This window comes from Cyprinodon tularosa, unplaced genomic scaffold (assembly GCF_016077235.1).
Source record: "Cyprinodon tularosa strain WSP-4 unplaced genomic scaffold, ASM1607723v1 ctg1158, whole genome shotgun sequence".
In the NCBI taxonomy this organism is placed as follows: Eukaryota; Metazoa; Chordata; class Actinopteri; order Cyprinodontiformes; family Cyprinodontidae; genus Cyprinodon; species Cyprinodon tularosa.
The window spans coordinates 77,654-103,456 of NW_024037957.1; the positions used below are offsets into that span (position 1 = coordinate 77,654).

At 41.8% G+C, this 25,803-nt stretch overlaps 1 protein-coding gene across 1 annotated transcript in view; it reads left to right on the plus strand.

Moving 5' to 3' along the window:
• The window catches only part of LOC119797484 (NACHT, LRR and PYD domains-containing protein 12-like), a 92,325-nt gene extending 67,567 nt beyond the window's left edge, over window positions 1-24,758 (plus strand). Inside the window, exons 10-14 of the mRNA XM_038306570.1 lie at window positions 4,463-4,636; window positions 21,626-21,799; window positions 23,248-23,409; window positions 24,046-24,089; window positions 24,235-24,758. Of these exons, the coding sequence (XP_038162498.1) occupies window positions 4,463-4,636; window positions 21,626-21,799; window positions 23,248-23,409; window positions 24,046-24,089; window positions 24,235-24,758 (1,078 nt within the window). The remainder of the gene's footprint in view (window positions 1-4,462; window positions 4,637-21,625; window positions 21,800-23,247; window positions 23,410-24,045; window positions 24,090-24,234) is intronic.
• Window positions 24,759-25,803: the final 1,045 nt, after the last annotated feature.

Sequence of the window (25,803 nt, forward strand, 5' to 3'; positions counted from 1 at the left end):
TATCCATTGAAGCAGGGGTTACAGGGAGTGTGCATAGAGCATCCGAGAAGAGTGCAGAGCCTTGGGGACACCTCTATGCAGACTGAAAGGAGCACACAGATTGCCACTCTTCAGCATTTTCTAAATGGCGCTGCACATCACCTGATGGGCTAAGATCAAGCCCATTCCTGCACCCAGTGAACTGGAGACCGAGAAATCATCCCATATTAGGCAGATATTATCTTCTATGGACCTGCTGGAGACTCAGTATATCTGGTCCCAGTGTATGATCTGCTCTATAACTTCTCTCAGACAAGGTACTTTGGAGAGATTGTAATTGGTGCAGAGGAGAAACACAGGGCACCGGTTCTTAATATCTTGCAGACTTTTGTTATACACATCTAGCAGGTGCTCCGCTAGATAACGATAACACAGCATGCAGGTCCAGAAGGCCTGTAGGGTTGATGGGCTCACCAGAGAGTTTTACAAAATAGACTTTTTAAAACTCCCATGGCTTCTGGACCTCTATGCTCAGGAGGGCTTTGTCACCTCTTTGACACCTTGGGGGAGTGCCAGCAAAACCAGTCCTGGGCCTACAGAAAAATTTCCCAAGCAGCTCCTAATTTTCTGTATACTCAATCTCAAAAATTGAGGAGTAATACTAACTACTACTACTACTACTAGTAGTACTACTCTAAAGCTATCCACCTATGCTGGCTTGGTTTACTCAGCTGCTGCTGAGATTTTGACTGGTGTCTTGCCTATTTGATCCTTCATTTCTTCCCATGTTCAATATGTTTTCCTTGTGCCAAGCCATATTATTACACATAACTTAATTTCTAGACATCTGTTGTTTGGTTTCTTTGTATGTGTGGATGGCATGAACTGTTACCGAGATCTGATTAAAATATCATCAATAGCATCTCTGGATATATATTTTACTGAGAAAAATTGTGGCGTGTTCAATATTTATTTTACCCACTGTATGTTTAACTCCAGATGTCTGATCATATTGAGGGTATGATGCTGACGAAGTAGTTTTATTTGACGCTTCTATGGTCCCACCACTGCCTTAACCAAGTAAAGTCCTTCTTTCTTTATCTTAAAGCAGTCCATAACATAACAGAGCTTCTCTGAAACTGTGATTGTGGGTTAAAGCCAGGTAACAATGCCAGTAGGCACTTTTAGGGTAAAATGTTTACGATAAAAACACTACTTAAAAGAAAAGAGTGGTCTGTAAAATTTACCATTAAAATATGGTATATTTTGAACACATTTTAATAATGTTTAAAAACAAAAAAAGGGGGGACCATGTTTACTGTCTGTGACATGTGTGTACTTCCTCCAGACGTCCACCAGGCCATAAGAAGAGAAAAGCTGCCTTGGGGCCTGTTTGGAGGCTGGATGAGGTTCTGCATGCTTGCGTTTTAAAAACGAACTCTCCGCACAGTTAAATTTCAAACAAAAAATACACAAACTCTTAAGACCCATAAACTCCCAACCTTTCTCAAATTTATCTAAAAACACTTTTCTCTCTGAGCTGACATTTGGAGCATAAATAAAGATAAAAACCATGTTAAAATGTCACACTTTGCTTTAACAAAGTGACACCTTCTGTTGATGATATTAAATCTGTTGTGAAACCTTTGCTAAAGAGGAGGCCCACCCGAGAATTCTGGGGGGATTTCTGAATAAAAGAAGCTTTTTGCTTACACTTGCTGCGCCAATCCACTTCATTGACTAACACTAGAACTCCCAAGGCAGTAATTTAGACAAGTCTGAGATCTGAAAGAGCTTTATTTAAATTAATCTTTTGCTGGTGTTGTTAATTGACTTTTTTCTGTTTCTATATTTCCTCCATTTTCATGTTCCTTAAATTAAATAAAAACTAAAAAATAAAAATGTTTAATTTTACTTTCATATCCCAAAGCCATCATTTTGATGGCTCAATTGGTTGCATTGTAAATTTTTCCCGTGGTCGATTGACGTTCATAGTGTTGCCTTGCAACCAACATTCTACAGAGAAAACTGGAACTCTTTGTCTAATATAGAAAATTGTCTTTCAGAAGAAATCTAACACCAAAACAGGATTTAGAAAAGCTTCATAATAATAATGATAGCAATTTGGGTGGAGAGGAAGAGGCATATGATGACAACTGGTCGGTGGGAAGCAGCTGCCTCTTTTTACAATTGCTAGGCATAGCAGCAACAGTTGCGTGCTCACCACATGCGCTCCAGACAGACACAACATACCAACCTCTCCGCCACAGAAGAGCCAGCTTTAACAAGGCAAAGAAAACAGTGCAGGTACATCAGCGCTGCAAAAGAAAAAAAAACGCTCAGATGGTGTTTGTCATTAATGTAGGAATCAATAGATTTCTGTAAATACAATTGTAATTTCGAACTTTGAACCTGTGTAGTAAAACAGTCCTATTTATTTTACTGATTTATTCTTAATATAAATTTAGACTACAAATAATTTAATGTAATACACCCTTGAGAAAATATATATTGGACCTGTTTTTTGGTCTACATATCCACAATGGGTTTATATCAGTACTCGAGTTGAGAGGCGATGAGGGGGGATGGCATCCCCCTTCTTAAAAAATCTTAAAAATCATTCCCCTTTTTAAATGACAATCCTCATACCATCCACTTTGACATTTTATCCCTGAATGTGTAAAATATATACTATATATTAATCATAATGGCAGTAATGTTGCCCTTTGAACATTTGGCGGGCTGTGGGCTTACGAGTAGCCTGAGCAAAAGAAATAATCAAAAATCAAAGAAGTGTCCTACCATGACTACAAAGCTGATCCCAGTGGGAAATGTATCTTCTGCATTTGTCCCTAACTATGTAGGGGCCGTGATAGTCATGCCAGTCCAGCAACTGACTGTAGTTCCACTGTAAGGAGCCATACAACCATGCAATGCATATTGCTTAAGGTTAATAGACTAAACTAATTAGGCTAATAATATTTTAGGCCAAAAAAAAAAAAATCTGTCACCTTTCCTTGATCCCTAAACAAAGCATTCATCTCTGTCTCACCCTTCTGCTCGGCACCCGCCACACCATCCTGCTCCATTTCAGCCTGATTCCTCTCCTCTTCACAATTCAGTCCACATCTCTCCCAACCACCAAACTTACATGTAATGTGCTTTAATTACTTCTCCGCATATGCTATCAATATTAGGAGTGGCTGGGACATTTACTTTGTTCTAAATTAAATACCGAAATTAGATTACACATAAAATAAAATGAGGTTCCAGATCATACATCTTATTATTAATTAGTTTATGCAGTTCATCGATCAATGCAGATATGTTTACATTGTTTACCATTATGTTCTACATCTAAAGAAAACCATAAGTAAAATTACAGATTTTAAAAATTTTATGTTGTTCGCATAGAGTACTAGCTTGAGGAATGCTATAACCTGTCTTCCTGCACATTTAGATATCAATGGTTAAAATCTCTGCTCCAGCTTACCATCAGATGTACATCCTTCAACAAAGTCAGCCTGAGATATTGCTGCTCATGGAAGCAGCAGTATCTCAGGCTGAGTTTACACAGCCTGCATTCTCTCCCCTGCTATGTCATATACATATATATATATATATATATATATATATATATATATATATATATATATATATATATATATATATATATATATATATATATATATATATATATATATGTGTGTGTGTATGTGGGAACTTATCATGCTATGTCATATACATATATATATATATATGTGTGTGTGTGTGTGTGTGTATGTGGGAACTTATCAATTTTACAGCACGATTAAATATACTGGATGAACAATAAAACAAATTCAATAGAAAGGTTCTGCAAAACATAGTTACAAAACAAAAAATAATAAACTCAACTGAAATTTTTTATAAAGGGGACAGATGGACCCAGTATTCAAAGTGAATCAGACAATGGGAAGTTTCAAAACATTTAATGACAGAAATTATAATAAAACAGAACAGAATGTGGGCTGCTGAGGATAAGCAGACCACAGTGTCAAAGCATGCATAACTGAGGCTAATTTAAACATGCCATTATCATACTTAGTACAAAATTAAAACATGCTTTCTAGTAGGTTCTAATAGTTTAAAAAAGCAGTAAAAGCTTTTAGACTCCACAGCAAGTTAAAACTTTTGCTCTGAAGAACTTTTGGGGCAAAAGTTCAATTCTTTACATTCTTGCTTTTCTCATTTGTATCAGTAAAACATTCCATATTGCAGGTCAATCTGTACATACTGAAGCATAATTTAAAGTTTAAACAAGTCACAGAACAAATAATATTTCTACATCACATTTGCTTCTTTGTCAGTGTTTTGAAATGCATTGCTTTGCTTTTACAGTTTCTTGTTTTTTATTTAATCAATTTGTTACATCATTTCTGTTTATTAATTTTTTTTATTCTATATGTCAGAAGATTTCATCTTTCTGTCTCCGTCTTTTCAGACTGAATGACTGCAACCTCTCAGAGAGAAGCTGTGAAGTTCTGGCCTCAATTCTCAGCACTGGGTCCTCTAATCTGAGAGAGATGGATCTGAGTAACAACAAGCTGCAGGATTCTGGAGTGGAGATGCTGTCCTCAGGACTCAAAAGTCCAAACTCAAAAGTCCAAACACTCAGGTCTAAATATTATTTATGTCTTTAAGCCCTGTCACACCTTGACGGTTTAGACAGCAATATGCCTGGCGTACGAAGGATCTGGCAAAACGCTGGCATAGGTTGGATAAGTTATGGGTATGTTTTGTATAAGTTATTGTACAAGTACGTTGAGAAATTTTGAACATGCTCAAAATTTCCTGTAGTTTGCCAGCATATGCTCATATGTGGTGCATAAGTTACAGGTAAGGTATCTAATCGTATCTAATCGTTGACATTCATTAAGTGTAAGTTACTCATCGTGGGATCTAGCATATCCAAAACCCATGAGTAACTAGTGCATGAGTTATGCATAACTTATGAAGAACTTATCTCCAATGCATATCAACGTATTTGTTCCAAACGACCGCTGAATGGGTTTCTAACTTACAGCTAATATACAGTTGCAGCCTTTTGGTATAAAATGAGTGTGATGGATCCCTTCTGCGTTCGCACCCAATGCCATGACCAACAAACTTCCTAGCAGACATGATGTTGAATCTGCTGCAACTGCAAACCTTCCTTCTTTCTTTTTTTTATTTATTTATTTCTTCTTTTTTTTGGCGGGCAGTAAACAGTAAAGCAGTTAGGTTAATACTACAATAAAAGAAATATTTTCATGCAGACAGACTGGGCACCTTCGGGTGCATTGCTACCCCCCTCAGGACACTGGCTTTTGACATTTGATGGGCATTAAGCTGCCGTCAGTTATTTATAAGTTAGGCTGTCATTGGACATATGCTCTGTACTCGTCATGAATACGTTCTGTATGTGCCCATAGAAAGTTTAGTATATGCCAACGTTTTAGAAGATTCTGGGACGTCAAGCATAAACTGGCTAAATCATCCGAAAAGAAACAGTGTGAAATATTTGCAACTCCAAACTAATCTGCATGGGCATAAAGACAATCAAGGATCTGTCATGATGGGTTTAAGGTTCTTAGCCCACATGCAGAACACAACGGAGGCTGGGTAAAAGTTTTACAGAGTTTATTGAATGTTTACAAACACAAGATAATGTACTGGGTCTGGAACTGGTCCGGGCTGGTTCACTGAAGTCTTGACTGAATCCGGGCTTCTCTTTGAGAGAGAGGGAACCGTTGGGTCCAGAGACTGTTTGTTCAGCAGAGTACAAGAGCAGCTGCAGCGTCTAACTTCTGACTTTCAATGGCAGACCTTGATCAGAGTTTCCAGCTCTTCACTAAGAGCAGCAGGGGAATCCACATAGGAATCTTCAGGTTAGGCTCTCCAGGGCAGATTGGCAGGTTAAGCTCATCCAGAGCTTCAGGCTAGAGACAGGTTTCCTGTGAGGCAAAAACAGAGGAGAGTTAGAATCTGATCTCTCTCAAGAGACAACTAAGATTCTTTCAGTTTTCAAAGGCTCAGGTTTCTAACCAAACTAAGGTCAACACTGCGGCGTCGAAGCAAGGTCTGGCAGCTTATTATAAAGGGGCGGTCTCCTGATGAGTAGATGCGTCTCAAGTGTGCTGGAAGGCTCCAGCTCCAGGAGACCCACGGCGCACTCTGCTGGAGGAAGGTGGTACAGCTCCAGATCCCAACAGGATCTTGACACTCAACACAACACCTGAGTTAGCAGGTATTGTGTGTAAATATATATAATTTTTAGAACATTATCATGTTGACAACTCCTCTAAACTATACGGATCAGAGGCTTGATACCATGTAATGTATTTGACCATGACAAAGGCAGATGATCACATGCTCACTGGCCTCTTGGTTGTCCAAGGTTTATGGGGGAAGAGAGCCAAAGCTGGCTACCTCTGTCTGGAACAAGTGAGCATTTGGGAGATTGCTGGCAGAGAGAGGCAGGCAGGTGGAACAGAATCCCTGGAGTGTTCTCCACTCTGGGATGTAGCAGAGAGAGAAACATGGGTTTATTCAAGGAGATCATGAAATTATTTGTTGGGTACTTGCTCAGGAAAATACATAAGTTCTACCCCCAACATCTGACCATCTAGCAAGGAGATATGGTCAATCTGCTCCTTAAATGTCCACCTGCTAATGACCTGATCTGTATCAGGTGGATGGTGGACCAGCTGCCAGCACACAGCCCCTCCTCCCGCAACACAAGAAACAAGAAAAGCAAAAGAAACTTGCCCTATTGCTGCTCTGCTGACAGCCAGGTATGGATAACCTATCCGGGGAGGGTGAATGGAAGAATAGGTTCTGTAACTCACAGCTTTCCGATGATAGGAGGTGACTGAGCGACAAGTGGGACTTAGTCGGGGGCCCGAGCGGCAACGCAGCCGAAAGCAGGATTTTGGAGCAGCTGAAAGAACAAGTGCAGGAGAAGGACAAAAGACTGGAAAAAACAGGCTTGATCTGGGAAACATGGAAAGAGGGATGAACACAGGAATGAGGTGGCAAACTTAGACAAACTAAGATCGGGCTGATGACTTCTTCGATTTCGTAGGGACCAGTGAATCGGGTGGCGAGTTTCTTGGCAGAGGGGTTGGAGAGGACGTCTTTTGATTATGGCCAAACCTTTTGACTGGGGTGATAATCAGGGGCAGGAACTCGATGACGGTCGGCAAACTTCTTGCTCTGCTCAGCGGTGCGATGCAGAGCAGTTACAATCGATCTCCAGGTCTGTTGGCAGAGGGGATATACTGTTAAACAGAGGTGACTGGGATACGGAGTTCACTGGAAAGAAGAAGTGGTTGTTGATAACCCAAGGCTATTTCAAAAGGGGAGTGACTGGTTGCTGTGGAGATGTGGGAGTTAAGTGCATACTCAACCCAAGGTGGGTGGGGAGTGGGGAATGATGAGGTGAGCCAACAGAGAGTGGTTTCCAGTTGTTGGTTAATTCTTTCAGTCTGGCCATTGGTTTGTGGATGATAGCCGGAGGTGAGTGTGTAACGGGCACTGAGAGCAGAACAGAAGTGTTTCTATACTGGGGACCCCGGTCAGAGAGGATGTCGGATGGGATTCCATGGAGCTTGAAGACATGTTTGATGAGCAGTTGAGCTGTTTGTGTGGCGTTGGTCAGCTTACAGATGGAGATGAGGTGGCAGGATTTGGAGAACCAGTCAAAGACGGTGAGGATAGCTGTCATACCTTGAGAGGATGGGAATCCTGTGACAAAGTCCAGAGCTATGTGTGACCAAGGGCAATTGGGAATGGGAAGTGGTTCTAAGAGTCCAGCAGGTGGTTTATTGGAAGGTTTGTTTCTTGCGCAGACAGGACAGACCCGGACATATTCTCGGACATCTCTGGACCAGGACAGCCACCAAAGCCGACATCATACCTTGGACTGGGTTCTAAAAATCATCGGGTGTGCTGAGAGCTTTGAATCCTGGCACCAGCGCAGAACATCTGGACGGACAGATTTGGGGATGTAGGTCAATCCAGCCGGCCCGGTAGCAGGATCTGAATCAAGCAGTGAGGCCTAGTTGATCCGTTCCTCTAATTTCCAATGAAGGGCTCCAAAGGTGCAAGACGAGGGCAGAATGGTCGCAGGTCCATCCTCTTGTTCTTGGGGGGCATGAAGTCAGGACAGAGCATCTAGCTTGACGTTGCGGAAGGTAATGGACAGATTAAAACGAGACAAGAAGAGGGACCAGGGGTTCAGACTTCAAGCTGACTGCACGTATGAGAGGTTTTTATGGTCCATCCAGATGACTATGGGCTGCTCGGAACCCTCCAGCCATTGTCGCTATTTCTCGAAAGCTAATTTTATAGCTAGCAGTTCACAGTCTCCTAGATCATAGTTTAGTTCGGCTGGAGACAACCGATGTGAGAAAAAGGCACACGGATTAAACTTTTGGTCGGACTCAGACTGCTGAGAAAAGACCACTCTGACACCTGTGTCTGATGCATCAATCTCTAAGATAAACTGTTTTCTAGGATCAGGATGAACTAGAGTGGGAGCCTGAGAAACCCTGGTCTTGAGTTCAGCAAGAGGCCTCGGCCTCTGGACTCCTAATAAAAGGAATCTTAGATGAAGTTGGGGCATGGAGAGGACATGCTATATGGCAGTAACCCCGAATAAACCTATAGAAGTTAGCAAACCCTAAAAAAAGCTGCAGCTGTTTTCTGCAACCCGGTGTAGGCCACTCAACTAAGGCTTTGATCTTATTGGGGTCGGATCTAACTTGTCCACCTTCTACAATGAGTCTAAGGAACGAGACTGAGGACTTATGAAACTCACATTTCTCAGCCTTAACAAACAGATGTTTTACAAGCAGACGTTGCAGACCTGACAGACATGATGTTGGTGTTGGACAGGATCTCGGGAGTAAATCAGAATATCGTCTAGATAGACAAAGACAAAAACATTAAGGAAGTCCCGTAGGATATCGTTCATGAGGGCCTGAAAAACAGAAGGGGCGTTATAAAGCCCAAAAGCATGACAAGATACTTAAAATGCCCTAGGGGGTCTTGAAAGCCGTCTTGCAATCATCCTCCCAACGGACTCAGACCAAGTGATAGGCGTTTCGCAGGTAAAGTTTGGTGAAAATGACAGCATCCTGGACAGGTTCTAAAGCAGATGACAGCAGCAGGTGAGGATACTTGTTTTTAACGGCAATCTGGTTTAGCCTTCAGTAGTCAATACCAGACATGGGCAATGTGGAGTCAACAAGTCATCTCCATGTCATGTATTTGTTCTACCCAGCCACTGAAGCAGGTGAGTCCAATCTTCACCGTGAATTAACCTGTGCAGATTGGACTCACCTGGTTAATTGGCTGGGTAGATTAAATACATGACATGGAGATGACTTGTTGACTCCACATTGCCCATGTCTGGTCGATACACGGACGGAGGGATATGTTCTTCTTACCCACAAAAAAGAACCTTGCGCCCAATGGGGAGCAAGCTTGCAGCAAGGGACTCTCGACTGGTGTGTAGGAGCACCCGTTAAAAGATCAATGGCGCTGTGAAAGGGGCAGTGTGGTGGCAACGAACTGGCCTTGCTTTTATTGAAAACCTGGCACAGGTCAAGACAGATCTCAGGGACCAAAGTTAGATCCACCAAATCCTCTACCTCGGGATAGGAGTTGGATGGCTGACAAATGAGTTGCGCTGACTGGAGACAATGTAAGGGACAAGTTGGGGAAAAGGATTCTAAACATGACTCTGCCCAATTAAGCTGGGGATTATGTTTCTGGAACCAGGCCAATCCTAATACCACCGGAGAATGTTTTATGGGAAAAACAAAAAACAAAAGTAAGTCCCTGTGGTTACCAGAGATTATTAGCTCCAAAGGTTTAGTTTGATGAGTGGTTAGGGTTAATCGTTCCCCATCCACAGTGGATACCTGGAGAGGCGTGGACAAAAGTTCTGTCTCAGTCTGAGACGACTAAGGCGGAGACATTTAAACTGTCCCGAACCAAAACAATAGTAGCAGGAATACACAAACGAAACTTATCGGGCCTAATAGGAAACGAGGTGGGCGAAAACTTATTTTGGTCCATCTGCTTCCCCACTACAGGCAATGGACCTGATCTTTTGGCTGAACCGGACACGAATTTACAAGGTGTCCAAGCTCTCCGCAATAAATACACAAATTATCAGAAATGTGTTATTCCTGGGATAGGTGAACCCGACCAATTTCCATCGGTTCTGGGGGTGACGGCTGAGCCTCCACGGGACATGGTGATCTTAACCCGTGTGTAGGCGTAACTAACAGCCCTATAGGTTTGGCTGTTCGCCCCGACCTCTGCTTCACAAATGGCGTCAGACCCAATAGCAAGAGCTACTAAACCCTCAAAAGTCTCTGGTTCCTCAACTCGGGCCAGTTAGATCAAGTGCTTGGAAAAACACAACCTTTAACGACCGAGCCTCCAAGCCGGCGGCAGCGGCTAAAATACAAAACTCCCCCGCAAAATCAGCAACGTGGCATCCGTGTTGTTTTAACATCAACAATTGGCAAGACTACTACATAGGATCTGTTTTGGCCAAAAACACTGTCTTCTATTCATTAATAAAAGCATTGAAGTTGCAGTCCGGGAAGCGAGCTTCAGCCCATCTGAGAACTGTTTAAGTTAATAACCATAGTATACACAAAATCTTGGCATGATCTAAGGCATAAGTGCGGGGAGACCGATTAAACACATGCGAGCATTGAGAAAGAAACCCTACCCAATCTACACTGTCTCTGGATTATTTCTCTGGGGTCCTAGACAATCCCTCGGAGAAAGGGACAGACTGATCAGATTAATCGGACCAGAACTAGAAGCGGAGCTTAATGCAGCGGAAAGTTGGTTAAGTCAATCAGCCATTCACTGCATCTGTCCCTAACCCTAGAGTCTGTAACTGCTCCTAGAGTCTGTAACTGCTCCTGCTGGGCAGCAAGCTTCCCACTGAAAGTGGCTGCTTGGTCTATTTGGCCAGAATCTTCTTCTGTCATGGTTTTAAGGTGTTTGGCCCAAATGCAGACACAGACGGAGAAAACAGAAGCAGTTTAAGATGTTTATAGACTACATAAAAATAAGGTCAGTTCAGAACAGGGGTTGCAGACGAGGTTCAGAACGTCGGTGTTCAGAGTTCTGTGTGAGGAAAGAGGAAATTGATTAAGACTAAGAAAAGCAGAAGCCTACTGAACACTCCTCATATTTGTAATTAAATATAATTAAATATAACTAGGTCTACGTCATCAGTGTCGCCAACACTGCAATGACTTCAGCGCAGCCAGCCGCGCAGCGATCAGACAATAACTGATCTGTAAAATGAAAATAGTTGCATGACCTGGAAAGCTGTAGAAAAGCAACAATATTGATACAACAATGACCATTTATATGATAATGACCGTTATTTATTTGGGGGGGAATATAACTCAGGCGATCTCACTTCCGCTGCAGACACGCAGCCAGCATTGCGAGACTGCAGTAATGTTGTCAAAAATATTCACAGATTCGGCTTTTCCGGATTAATAACTCGGCGGATGAGTTATGATTTATTATACAAAACAGACACCAGAGCAAGGCAGACAATGAGCTACAACCATAGTTTACTAAAAACGAGTCTCCTATCGCGCTGGTAGAATTACATTGGACCCTATGGAGAGCACACTGCTCCAAAAATGCTCGGTCTGCAAGTCGCAAAATAAATATTCAAAAGCGTCACCAAGGAGAGGTGGATTATTATCACATTCATTGGATTTGAAAATAATACTTTTCAAAGGAATTTCCAAAAGCCTAAATGACAAATGGCACCTCTATTCTATTATTAGAATAAGTATAAAATGAGCAATGACTACACTATAGATCACTGTACTGCATTCAAACTTGTAGGATAAACAGATAACTTAATCTGGATCATACTACAACTCTTACTTTGGGAAGATAGGCCAAACTGATTTTTGGAGATTTTGTCTAGCATATAATAGCCAATAATTTCACTATAGATCATTGTAGTGCCTACAAACATCGATAACCTCATCTAGTTCACACTATAACTCCTACTTTGGGAAAATGTGCTAAACTCAATATTTTTTTTCATTGTTATAAGCATATAAAAAGCCAAGAATTACTTATGATTTAGAGAATTAGACAGATTATTTTTTCATTTTGTATACACAAGTGTAAACAAAAAGAAATTTCGTTTAGAACAGCTCTAGACAATTTTATATTTTAAAGTGCAGCCTTGAAAACAGTAATAAATACATTTAAAAATAATGGTTATATAAACATATGACTGTATATTTACAGTTCTAACATTCTTTTTTTTCTTACTTTGGGAAGATAGGCCAAACTGTAGTTTTGGAGATTTATTCATTGTTATTATAAGCATATAATAGCTAATAATTGCACTGTAGATCATTGTAGTGCCACCAAACTTGTAGCACACATAGATAACCCCATCTAGTTCAGACTACAACTCTTACTTTGGGAATATGTGCTAAACTCTATTTTTTTTTTTTTTTTTTTTGCATTGTTATTATAAACAGGCCAGGTGTGCAATCTCTGCAACAGGAACCACAGCACTGAGCGTTGTGTGCACTGCACAAAGTATACCTGTCGCAAATGCACGAAGGACTCACCTTGGGTTTGTAAAAACTGCTACCGTATTTTCACGACCATGAGGCGCACTTAAACGTCTTTTTTTCCCCTCAAAATGTGCGGTGCGCCCTTTGGTGCGGTGCGCCCTATGTGTGTTGTAACTGCGACTTTTGAGACCACCTCATTGAGCAGATGATGAAAGAGTGGCTGAATGTAAGGAGACCAGGTGTTTTTTTTCCACGCATCACCATCGCAGTTAATCTGTAACTCCATGCGTGCCCATCTCACAGCTGATGTGAAAAACATGGGGAAACAAATTAACGCTGTGCTCGCTGTTCAACCTCTCGACATCGGTGTGAACGGGATGCAGCAGGTGCAGCAGAAGCAGCGAGTTTACATGCAAAGTCAATGGTTGACGCGCGTATAGGCGCAGCAAAAGGTCCTGCAGCGCGTTTTGAGCAGCAGGAGCGTTTAAGCATCTGCCAACGCGCTGCTGCTGCTCGAGATGGAAAAATTGAAGTTTTGCTGCTGGACGCGCCGCATCAACCAATCAGAGAAGCTGATCTGGGAGCTGACAGCGAGACAGACACAGCGCTCTGATGACATATGATATTAACGCAAATGAAAAGGGCTGGATGGATGAGGAGATGATGAAAGCGTGGCTGAGGGAGGTGTATGTGAGGAGAACAGGTGTTTTTTTCCACGCATCACCATCGCAGTTAATCTGTGACTCCATGCGTGCCCGTCTCACAGCTGATAAGAAAAACATGGTGAATCAAATGGACGCTGTGCTCGCCGTTATTCCGGGGGTCTGACAAAGGAACTTCAACCGCTCGACATCGGTGTGAAGCGGCCGTTCAAAGTAAGGCTGCGAGCGGCGTGGGAGCGATGGTTGACAGACGGAGACCACAGTTTCAGGATAAGTGGAAGGCAGCGCCGGGCAAGTTAAGCCACCGTTAGCGGATGGATTGTAGATGCTTGGATTAATGTGTCTGCTGGCTCTGTTGTTCAAGCTTTCGCAAAAGCCGGCATTATTTCTGAGGAGCCGCCCGGCACGGAAAATTACTCTGACAGCGAAGAAGGAGAAATTGGCATGTCTGATTTAGCGCAGCTGTTTATTTCAGAAACAGAGGATGATGACTTTGATGGGTTTGATTAATACTTTGTAATAAATACATTAATAAAGCACAATCATACTCAGTTTTGCTCCCGCTCTATTTTTCTACCTGAAAACTTAATTCAACAGCAGCCTCTGGGCGGGGTCTCCTCCTTTTCACCGCGGTGGCTGGCAGGTGTTTTTTCATCTAAATAATCTTAATCTTGCAGCTATATTTGCTGTGATCAGTGGGAATAAAGTAGTTTTAATATGTTTTTAAGTGAGAAAGTCCACCTGAAAACTTAATAATTGCAGTCAGTTCATCCAGATTATCTATTTCTGTCGGAGCCGCTCAGACCCCCACATACCAGCGGTGCACCGACAGTAGAAATCCCTTCAACAGCAGCCTCTAGGCCGGGCAGCCTCCGGGTTCACGCGGCTGCTGGCAGGTGTTTTTCATCTAAATAATTTTAGCTGCAGGCACCAGGATACCGGTAATAAAAGCGAACAAATTCCGTCGGCAGGTTTCAGGATTTTAAGTTAATTTAGGAGTGATCACAGCGCTATGTCATCTGCGATGTGTCTGTCTCACGGCCAGCTGCCAGGTTTGATTAATACTTTGTAATAAATACATGAATAAAGCACAGTCATACTCAGTTTTGCCCCCGCTGTATTTTTAAATACGCAGTAGAGGTATTTAAAGGTAGTAGAGGACATGTACCTGTATATAAAAAACGCGCCCTATAGCCAAGTGCGCCTTATGTGTGTATTAAATACAGAAATGGGATACATAACTGAGACTGCGCCTTTTAGTACGGTGCGCCTTATGGTCGTGAAAATACGGTAAATGGAAAAATTGTAGCTTCATATGTAGTGCTTTTTCCTTGGGTGAAATAAATGTTACTCCAGTACTGAAATCATACTGTTTGTCATTCTCTAAGCTGAAATGTTAAATGACGTGAAAAGGCGAGACAAGACAAGATACAATTATTCTCTAAGTTGTTCTTTCTTTCTCATAGTGAGCTTTGCAATATAAATGAGTCTGTTGGTGAATGGACAATATGAATAGGCTCTGCCTTGCCTTGTTGGAAAACCATGGTTATGACCTGTTCTCAGCTCAGGAACTAGGACCGTATGATATCTGGTTGTCAATAGGTTTGCCTAAATAAAAGATTTAGATATGACTTATCAAGATATTCCTGCAAAAAGGTCTGATGTTGCAAGGGAAGGTAATGAAAAGATTTTGGAAAATGCTCTTGTTCTGATGCCAGTTTGTTTCAGCCTTATCCAGTCTCCTGTAGAAGGGTTGGTCACATCACAGGTTATTTGCTTTACAACAAGGACAGTTAGCAAGGTAGAGCGAATACACAAACTTGAAGAGGGGAGGGGGGCTTGCAGGAAAACTGAAATTCTCTGGGACATCTAGTGTTAAGCTCAGCAGAGCAGCCTCTATGAGCCACAGGTGCGGGCCATGCCCACCTGTCAGCAACAACCACCTGTTGACGAGAGAAAGCAGAGCACACAACATTGAACCCTAAAACCCCCAAAATGAGGGACAGGATGTTGGAATACATTGAGGATCTTTGAGATCAGTCCTTGTTTTGGATTCACTAACTAAGGCATTAGTATAGTAGTAGAGAAAGTTAAACATTCATTAACTTTAAACTCATTAATTGACATTTGCATTCTATCAAAATAATTTAACAGCTTATTTAAAACAAAAAAAAAAAACAGCTGTATCTATCTAAACATGAATAGAAAAGAGGTTTTGGATTGTGAAAATGTATTCCTATTAGATTTCACAATACCTTTATTAAGGGACAGGTTATTTTTGCTGGCCCTGAGAACTTATTATTCATTTATGTATATGTTTAATGATAATAAAACATATATTTTTGGTTTGGCTGCTTCAGGGTGCTCATGAGAATTTATAGACGTCTTTTAATGGTTGTCATTTAATCAGAATATAAAAATCTAACTAAACCTTTTTAATATCAACTCAGATTTTAAAACAAGAGGCCATTCCATTTTATAGGTTTTATATGTTTTTGGACTTTTTGTCATAATGGGCTTTAAAGATCTAACCCACATGCAGAGAACCACTCAGAGACTAAGGATGAAAGTAAAGGGTTAGCAGAACACAGATGGAGAGATATTCTGCTGGATAATACTGTTGGACCTCAGCGGACTGGTGAACTGGATCCGTTAAGTCTGAAGGGGAGATCACAATGATCAGTTCAGGGACCGTGGGAAAAAAGACAGAGGCTTGTATATTGCTTGGATCCAGTTTGTGGGGTTAAATCCAGAGAAGAATTAACTCGTTGGAGAGCGGACAGGCATACTAACGTTTGACCCAGAGGAGTAAAGGAGCGTACTGTCACTTGGTTTTTCCAGAAGTGGACTTGAACGGATCATGTGGAGGTTTCCCCTTGCTCAGTGTGACTTAGGGAATCCTTCCAGGGGGGGTAGAAGGTCCGGGCTTATCCAGTGATACAGGAAGGCTTCCTGTCAAAGAACAAAAACAAAGTAAAGGTTAGACTCAGAGACCCAAGGCTAAGGTTAGACTCTGCTAATCTCAGTTTGGCTAGAGCACCCAATACGGGCAAACACTCTGGCGTTAAGGTAGTGACAGCCCACTGCTCAAAAACTCCTCTGGTAAAGACCCAACGAGCCGCAGCTGTGCAAGGAGGCCCAACAAGAACAGGGCACCATCTGGTGGTGGAGAGAGGAAAAGCACAAAAACAACCCACACAAGCAGGAATGCTAACAGTTCCCCTCCCCCTCAACGACCGCCACCCGGCAGTCCAGCAGACACGAAGGGCTGAGACAAACGAAAATCTCTAATCAAAGAGGGGTCCAAAATAAAAGAACCTGGAACCCAAAAACGGTCCTCAGGACCAAAACCCTCCCAGTCAATGAGGTACTGCTAGCCCCGCCCGTGGCGGCGGGCATCCACAATCCTGTGCACAGTGTAGGCAGGTCACCATCCAAGGGGGGAGGGGGCTCAGCGGGTGGGCACAAGGAACTGGAATGAACCGGCTTGATCTGAGAGACATGGTACGTAGGATGGATGATGAAGGTGGTGGGCAGACGTAGACGAACAGCAGATGAGCCAACAATCCTTTCCACCTCGTACGGGCCAATGAAGCAGGGAGATAGCTTCTTGGACATGGCCTTAAGTGGAATGTGTCTTATAGACAGCCAAACCTTTTGGCCAGGGGTGAACGTTGGACGGACCCTCCTCCTGCGGTCAGCCCAATGACGGTTCTGTTCAGCAGTTCGACTGAGAGCCGCTGCAGTCCTGTCCCAGACTGCCTTGCAGTGGCAAATATGATACTGGACAGACGAAACGGCAAAGTCTTTCTCCTCTGCCGGAAACAGGGGAGGCTGATACCCCAATGAGACCTCAAAAGGGGACAGACCAGTGGCAGAAGAGGTGTGGAAATTATGGGAATACTCAACCCAGGTAACATATAGGCTCCAATCGGTGGGGCTAGCTGTAGTAAGGCATCTGAGAGTGGCTTCCAACTTCAACGTTCAACCTGTTTATTAGACGGTGGGTGATAGCCAGAAGTGAGTGAGACTTTGGCCTAGAGGGCCGAGCAAAAACTTCTCCAAACCTGGGAGATGAACTGAGGTCTACGGTCCAAGAGGATGTCTTGGGGAATCCCATGTAAACGGAAGACGTTTGACCAGCAGTTGGGCTGTGGATAGTTTTATTAAAGAGAAAAGGTGGCAGGCCTTAGAAAAAGGGTAGATTATAGTTAAGATGGTGGTCATCCCTTTGGAGGTGGTTAGCCCAGTGATGAAGTCGATGGCAATATGTGACCAGGGTCGTTTGGGGATGGGCAATGGATGTAGTAGCCCAGCTGGAGGCAGATTAGAGGACTTGTTCCGAGCACAGGTCGGGCAGGCTAAGACAAACGCTTTCACATCCTTATGAACGGAAGGCCACCAAAAACGCAGATTGATAAGAGCCACAGTCCTACTGACGCCTGGATGAGCTGAAAACTTAGAAGAGTGTAGCCAATTAATAACTCGAGCAGGAAAGGCAGAGGGTACAAAAATCCTCTTGGGAGGACCAGTCCCGGGATCAGGCTCAGACTGCTGAGCTTGTTTTACAAGGTCCTCAATCTCCCAAGTAACAGTGGTAACTGAGCGGCTAGGAGGGAGAATAGGAGCAGGAGTGTTCTCTGAGTCGTCTGGGGCGAACTTTCTTTATAGGGTGTCAGGCTTAATGTATCTAGACCCTGGGCAGTAGCAAATGGAGAAGATGATAGGCATTTCTTAAATACAGTTTAGTAAACACCGTAGCTCCCTGGACAGGCTCAAACACAGAGGACAAGAGAGGCAAAGGGTATTTATTCTTAACAGTTATTTGGTTGAGACCTCTATAGTTGATGCAGGGCCTCAGGGAACCATCCTTCTTACCCACAAAAAAGGAGCCTGCCCCAAGGGGTGAAGAAGAGGGTCGAATGATGCCAGCAGCCAGGGAGTCCTGAATGTACACTACCGTTCAAAAGTTTGGGGGTAACATTGAAACGTTCTTATTTTTTAAGGAAAAGCACTGTACTTTTCAATGAAGATAACTTTAAACTAGTCTTAACTTAACTTAACTCTCTATAGTATAGAGAGTATTTCTTTAAAGTTAAGAAATGTATAGAGTCTTTACATTGCTGATGTGGTAAATGACTATTCTAGCTGCAAACGGCTGGTTTTTGATGCAATATCTACATATGTGTATAGAGGCCCATTTCCAACAACTATCACTCCAGTGTTCTAATGGTACAATGTGTTTGCTCATTGGCTCAGAAGGCTAATTGATGATTAGAAAACCCTTGTGCAATCATGTTCACACATCTGAAAACAGTTTAGTTTGTTACAGAAGCAACAAAACTGACCTTCCTTTCAGCAGATTGAGTTTTTGGAGCATCACATTTGTGGGGTCAATTAAATGCTCAAAATGGCCAGAAAAAGAGAACTTTCATCTGAAACTCGACAGTCTATTCTTGTTCTTAGAAATGAAGGCTATTCCATGTGAGAAATTGCTAAGAAATTGAAGATTTCCTACAACGGTTTGTTCTACTTCCTTCAGAAGACAGCACAAACAGGCTCTAACCAGAGTAGAAAAAGAAGTGGGAGGCTGCGTGCACAACTGAGCAAGAAAATAAGTACATTGGAGTCTCTAGCTTGAGAAACAGATGCCTCACAGGTCCCCAACTGGCATCTTCATTAAATTGTACCCACAAAACACCAGTGTCAACATCTAGAGGGAAGAAGCGGCTGTGGGATTCTAGGCTTCAGGGCAGAGTGGCAAAGAAAAAGCCATATCTGAGACTGGCCAATAAAAAAAAAGACTAAGATGGGCAAAAAAACACAGACGTTGGACAGAGGAAGACTGGAAAAAAGTGTTGTGGACAGATGAATCCAAGTTTAAAGTGTTTTGATCACAAAGAAGAACGTTTGTGAGACGCAGAACAAATGAAAAGATGCTGGAAGAATGCCTGACACCATCTGTTATGCATGGCGGAGGTAATGTAATGGTCTGGGGTTGCGTTGGTGCTGTTAAGGTGGGAGATTTGTACAGGGTAAAAGGGATTCTGAATAAGGAAGGCTATCACTCCATTTTGCAACGCCATGCCATACCCAGTGGACAGCGCTTAATTGGAGCCAATTTCATCCTACAACAGGACAATGACCCTAAACACACCTCTAAATTGTCAAAGAACTATTTAGAGCAGAAGCAGGCAGCTGGTATTCTATCTGTAATGGAGTGGCCAGCACAGTCACCAGATCTGAACCCCATTGCGTTGTTGTTGTCATGATGCGATGGTTTTACTAGCCCAAATGCAGACTCACAGACACAGAGGGAGGATTAAAAGTCCAGTATTTTATTGGAACTGGTTGACAGACTTACAGGTTGCAGATTCAGACAGGCATGGTGGCACAGGTAAGACAACGATCCAGCACAGAGGGAAGTTCACACTCAGCTTATATAGGGAGCTTCCTTAATCAGCAGATAGAAAACAGCTGATCCATGCTGAGCCCAAACTCCCCAGGCATGGATCCACACCGCCCTCTGGTGGGCAAAGCCCCGGATCCTGACAGTTGTGGGAGCAGCTTGACCGTATGGTATGCAAGAAGTGCCAACCAATCCAACTTGTGGGAGCTGCTTCTGGAAGCGTGGGGTGCAATTTATTCAGATTACCTCAACAAATTAACAGCTAGAAGGCCAAAGGTCTGCAATGCCGTAATTGCTGCAAATGGAGGATTCTTTTACAAAAGCAAAGTTTGATGTAAAAAAAAAATCTTGTTTAAAATACAAATCATTATTTCTAACCTTGTCAGTGTCTTGACTCTATTTTCTATTCATTTCACAACGTATGGTGGTGAATAAGTGTGACTTTTCAGGAAAACACTAATTTGCTTGCGTGACCCCAAACTTTTGAACGGTAATGTATCTTTCCATAGTTTCCCTCTGGCTTGGAGATATTAAAAAGGCGGCTGCTGGGTAGAGGTGCTCCGGGAAGCAGATCTATGGCACAATCATATGGTCTGTGGGGTGGCAGAGAAAAGGGAGGCCCAACGAGAGCAGGGCACCATCTGGTGGTGGAGAGAAGAAAAACACAAAAACAACCCACAGAATCTGGAATCCTAACACTTTTTGGCATTTGTTAGTTTGAATTATGGTTCTGTAACCCTTTTTGTTATAAAATATGAAAAAAACAACTTCAACTTCAGTCTCTGCATTTAGGTCCTCTTAAAACCTCCACCCAACCTGACAAAAAAGAGCCCAATATATGTAAACAATATATGTACACATCAACCATTGCTATGCCACCAAAACAAAAACACAAAACAATAAACAAAACTGAATGGAAAAAAGTCACATGTAAATGTTTTTATTTTTAGATATGTACCAGGCTTAATTGTTGGATGGTAACTCCAGAGGTTAGTAGTTCAGAAAACTAATTAAAAAGTACAATAGTTCAGGATTATTAAAGTATTCTAACATTAGAGGTAGATAACCTAGGTAGCAAGTGAAACATTTCAATGTAAACAAGTTTCACACCTACACATATACAAAACAGGTAACAATAACCTTTTAATCAAGATCCTTGGTGGTCATTTCAAAATGTAGCTTAAAGCCTGCAGAACCTGAATGTAAGGACAAACAGAGAAAATGCATTATTGTCCCTACAATGCTTAACAGTGAAATGTCCAAAAGTACATTTTGACTTCTTCATTGGCCTTGTCTCTTACAAAAATGGTCCAATGCATGCATTTTCCTCTTTTTCACAAGATGTTTGATTACTTTGCATAACTGATTCTGTTTTTTTTTTTTTTTTTTAAGCTGACCTAACAACTTCATAAATCTTCGTTCTACATTTACAGTAAATTATAACACAAAGTGTATGGAAAAGTTGTATTATTATTGTCACTTATTCTTTGCATGCTATTTATATATATTTTCTCTCATATTGGTGTGTTGTTGTTCTAGCCTGGTAGTTTTTTACCGCTGTAGCATGGGTTTGAGAAAATGTCATTTTTTTTCTTGATCACACTAACCATCTGGTTTGTGTTGAGTCTAGGGTGCATGGATTTTTGCTTTCAGAGGTCCCCTCTGTACTGGATCCCTCGATGCCAATGTCTAGAAATAAATATGAAAAAAACAAGCAAAATGGTGTACAAAATCAACTACACAGTAACGGCACTTAGAATAAATGCATCCCATTTCAGTTTCCACATTTGGCCAACTGCCTTACAAGGCCAATTGCCTTGCAATTTATGCCTGTTCGTGGTTACATATTTTTCTTTACCTTACACACCTATACAATTTTACCAAAGGACATGTCCTCTATAGGCTCTAATAGGCAGTTCATTAAGTTTAATCCATCTCTATATCTGTCGCTTCAGACTGAATGACTGTAACCTCTCAGCCAGAAGCTGTGAAGTTCTGGCCTCAGTTCTCAGCTCGCAGTATTCTAATCTGAAAGAGATGGACCTGAGTAACAACAAGCTGCAGGATTCTGGAGTGGAGCTTCTGTCTTCTGGACTGAAGAGTCCGAACTGCAAACTGGAAACTCTCAGGTATGAACTGCTTTTTCTCTTTTTCTGTTTCTGTAATAAAATGAACTAGGCATCAACATTATTATCAAGCAACAGAAATTAATTGTATTATAGCTGTATTATATATGTGATCATGACATTTCTTTTGTTAATTTTTTTTCTATTTTTCGAACATCCACAGATGAAACCCAATTTAAGACAATTACATTGAATTATCGGATTCGATGCTCAAAAATTGACATCATAATCACAATCATCTGAGCTTTTTTCAAAACTTTTTTCAGTATTATTAATCTAAACTTCGGACCTAGTAGAACTTTTCCAGTTTTGTCTTCTATATATCATGCCGTTCTGACCTGATTTAGAGGCAATGACCAAAGGGAAACCGACCATGTCTAAGAGTTTTGAAATAGAAATAAATTAAACACAGTCTAAGGTTGTTAAAGTGAGGAGGATTTGTCCCCTTGGAAGTAAAGGCTGTAACGCCCCGGGGCCTCCTCACACGGTTCTTTTCCTGGGAGCAAGTTAGTTACTACTCTTAACTCAAACTCGTCAAAACCATATAAAAAGGACTATAAAAACAGGAGTAAAAAAGTAACAGAGTTTATTACAGATCAGGTCGTTACAGGACAGAGAAAAATGCTTAGAGCTATGCACAGCTGTGGTCTCAAAAATCACGTCCGCAAGCGTCCGGCAAAGTTTGAGCCCCGAACAACGTCATCTCCTGCTTCTTATACCTTCTGAGTCTGTCTTGCATCATGTGGATGCTTAGCTGTCCGTATCAGAAACTGACACGCCATCCATGTCTTGAACTCCATGCAGGTTGCCTCTCTGTCTCAGGGTTACAGATACAGCAGCTCTCCTATCAGACCGGCTCCAAGATGTGCCCATATTCTGTGTATTCTTAGAGACACGAAGGCTCTCTTGATTAGATGACCTCCGTACACACCGTGATATCCACAATGTGAAGGAAGGCCTTCTGCTCTGTCTAATCTGACTAACAAATTAACAGTGCACATGATGTATAAATAATAAAACCTAACAGGTGAAAAACCAAATTTAAAGCATGAAGTGGGAAAGTTAGTCAAATCAGTGGTATATATTTAGCATGAGTGGAGGATGGATGTGAAAGTGTTGGGATGTGCAGAACAATCATCTCCAAAGCTAAAGGCGACAGTGTACCTGTGGAGAAGGGAAGAGACTTGTTAGTTGGCAGTCAGGGTTTAAAAAATAAGGGCCTTACCAGGTCTTCAGGGGCCCCATATCAGTAATCAGTGCTGGATATGAAAACTAAATGCCCCCAAACAACAAGGGTCTTGCAGGGGTCAGAACACTGGAACATAAATACTGACCCAATATAGGGTTTCTATTAATCTATGCAATATTCATCCTGACTGTTCGTGGATTGTGTCTTTATACCAAATAACATCCATTTGTTTTTCTTTGACTTGTTTCATTTTGTCTCTCAGACTTAGATCCTGTAATCTCTCAGGGAGAACTTGTGAAGTTTTGTCATCAGTCCTGAGGTCCAAGTCCTGCTGTCTGAGAGAATTTGACCTGGAGAACAACAACTTCCAAGATTCAGGGCAGAAGTTTCTGTCTGGTTCAGACTGGACACTGGAAATATTCAGGTGAGGATTCATCCAACTGGTTCTTCTAGGGAACATCAGCAGGTGGTGGAGTGTGTGTCATGTCTAATAATAGATGGTTTGATGGTGTGAACATCAGGACTTTCCCATTCTGGGCTGAAACATGACAACTAAAGGACAGGACTTTTGAGACTCTCCATTCAAATGGACGGGTCCAAATGTTGGACAGTTGGAGCGAAGAAGAACAGAGCCATGTAATGTCTGCTGTGGCAGAACCTTCAGTACTGAAACAGAAAGAGTCGGATTGGTTGATTTGGACTCTTTAATGTCCAAAGAAGGAAATGAAGAGAATTGAGTCCAGAGGCCTGGCTGACTGCAGCTTGGCTGACAGACATGAGCCAAGGTTCCTCAGTCATCAGCTAGCTTTATACAGCATAGTTCATTGTTAGCAGCTGACAGACAGTACAGGCTGCATCATGTTGTCTGCTTTGATTCTGCTCTATCAGTTTAGTTTCTCCACAATGGACCAGACAACGTATGCAGCAGGTCACAGAGTCCAAATGACCCAGATCCAGTTCTTCCAGCAGCATGTCAGAGTGGGATCTGATCTGATCTATTACAATGTCCATGTTTACCCGCTGAAAGACACTGATGGTCTGACCCTCCTCCTCCTTTCAGGGAGCCTGATGGAGTCCGATGGTTGAAACCAGGTCTGAGGAAGTGTAAGTGTGTTTTTCATTGGTTTCATGACAACAAAGCAGCTCACATCCAACCATCTTCAAACTGTCCATCATTCATTCAGCAGTCATCAAAGTGTCAATAAAGGATCTATAACTACATCAGGACTGTCTTTGTTTCCTCCATCAGATTCCTGTCAGCTCACAATCGACACAAACACAGTGAACAGAAACCTGAAACCGTCTCAAGAACACAGGAAGGTGACATATGACGGGGAGCGTCAGTCGTATACAGATAATTTAAACAGATTTGATCACTGGCCTCAGCTTCTGTGTAGTGATGGTCTAACTGGTCGCTGTTACTGGGAGGTTGAGTGGGGAGGAAAAGTTTATATATCAATGAGTTACAGAAAAATCAGGAGGAAAGGAAAGATTATAGACTGTGTGTTTGGATTTAATGATCATTCCTGGAGTCTGATCTGCTCTGATGATAAAGGTTACTCTGTCTGGCACAATAAGAAGAAATCTCATATCTCTACCTTCTCAGTCTCTAACAGAGTAGCAGTGTATGTGGACTGTCCTGCTGGCATTCTATCCTTTTACGGAGTCTCATCTGACTCACTGATCCACCTTTTCACCTTCAACACCACATTCACTGAACCTCTTTATCCTGGATTCTCGATCAGTTCTGGCTCCTCTGTGTCTCTGTGTTGAGTCTAAGACAATGTAATTGGAGATAGGCTGAAACAAGCATAAACCAGATCATGTTTCAGAACTTTTTTACCTACCATTTCAATTTTTTCTTCTATTTGTAATTCTGTTTTAAATTGTTTTTATTCGGTGTCTTTAGTATAACTATAATAATAATATGATAATAGAGAATGGTATAGCGCAATAGACTAGTGTCAGTTGTATTGAGCACTTCTTTCACGATCTAAAATATAAAGAGGACTTTTTTATGACATACCAGCCAAGGGAAACATTAAGAGCAATGGGCGATGAGAAGAGCAAGTCCCTGATTTTTTATAACAAGTCGAACAGCATCAAATTAAGTGCCACCTATCGAGAAATCTTCATTTCCTGTATCTCCTTCTTAAATAATTGTATTCGCATTGTCCTGCAAAGTAAGCTTAGAATCAGTCTGTGCTGTGTAGCTTTTTTTTTATTTCTAAATAATAATGCCAAAATACAAAGAAAAAAGTAATCCAGAGTGTCATTTAAGTTTGTTTTAGTGGACTGTGATGAATTCAAGATGAGATCATTGCAATGTTTTAGGTTTTGTCAAAATATTAGTAATCAGTTGGTCATTGTGTTGAAATTTTTAAAGATTACAAAAGCACATCATACCGATCTCATTTCACAGCATGTTAAGAGCTGCAAACAGAGTGTTGATTAAAATGAAGAGCTCCAACTTCTGTTATTCCTTTTTTTTTACCATTATTTTTGTTTGATGTTATGTCAGTTCTGCTATTGTAAAGTTACCACAATTTGGGTGAGATTATTCCTTGTGTCAGGTTTATTAATGATGATTATAAAGTTAATGTATGTGCATATGGAACTTTGAAGAAATTAGATTCTTCACTCTGTTTACTGCAAACTGTCATGCAACGGTGGTAGAAAATTGCTGATGTTTGTGCGAGGCTAATCACAGTTATCAGGAGACCACTCTATTCTGTGATTCAATCAGAGGAGCATTTTGTCCTATGACCTGATCAATTGCCTTGTCAGAAGAACACTCTATTTTGTAACCCACCCCATG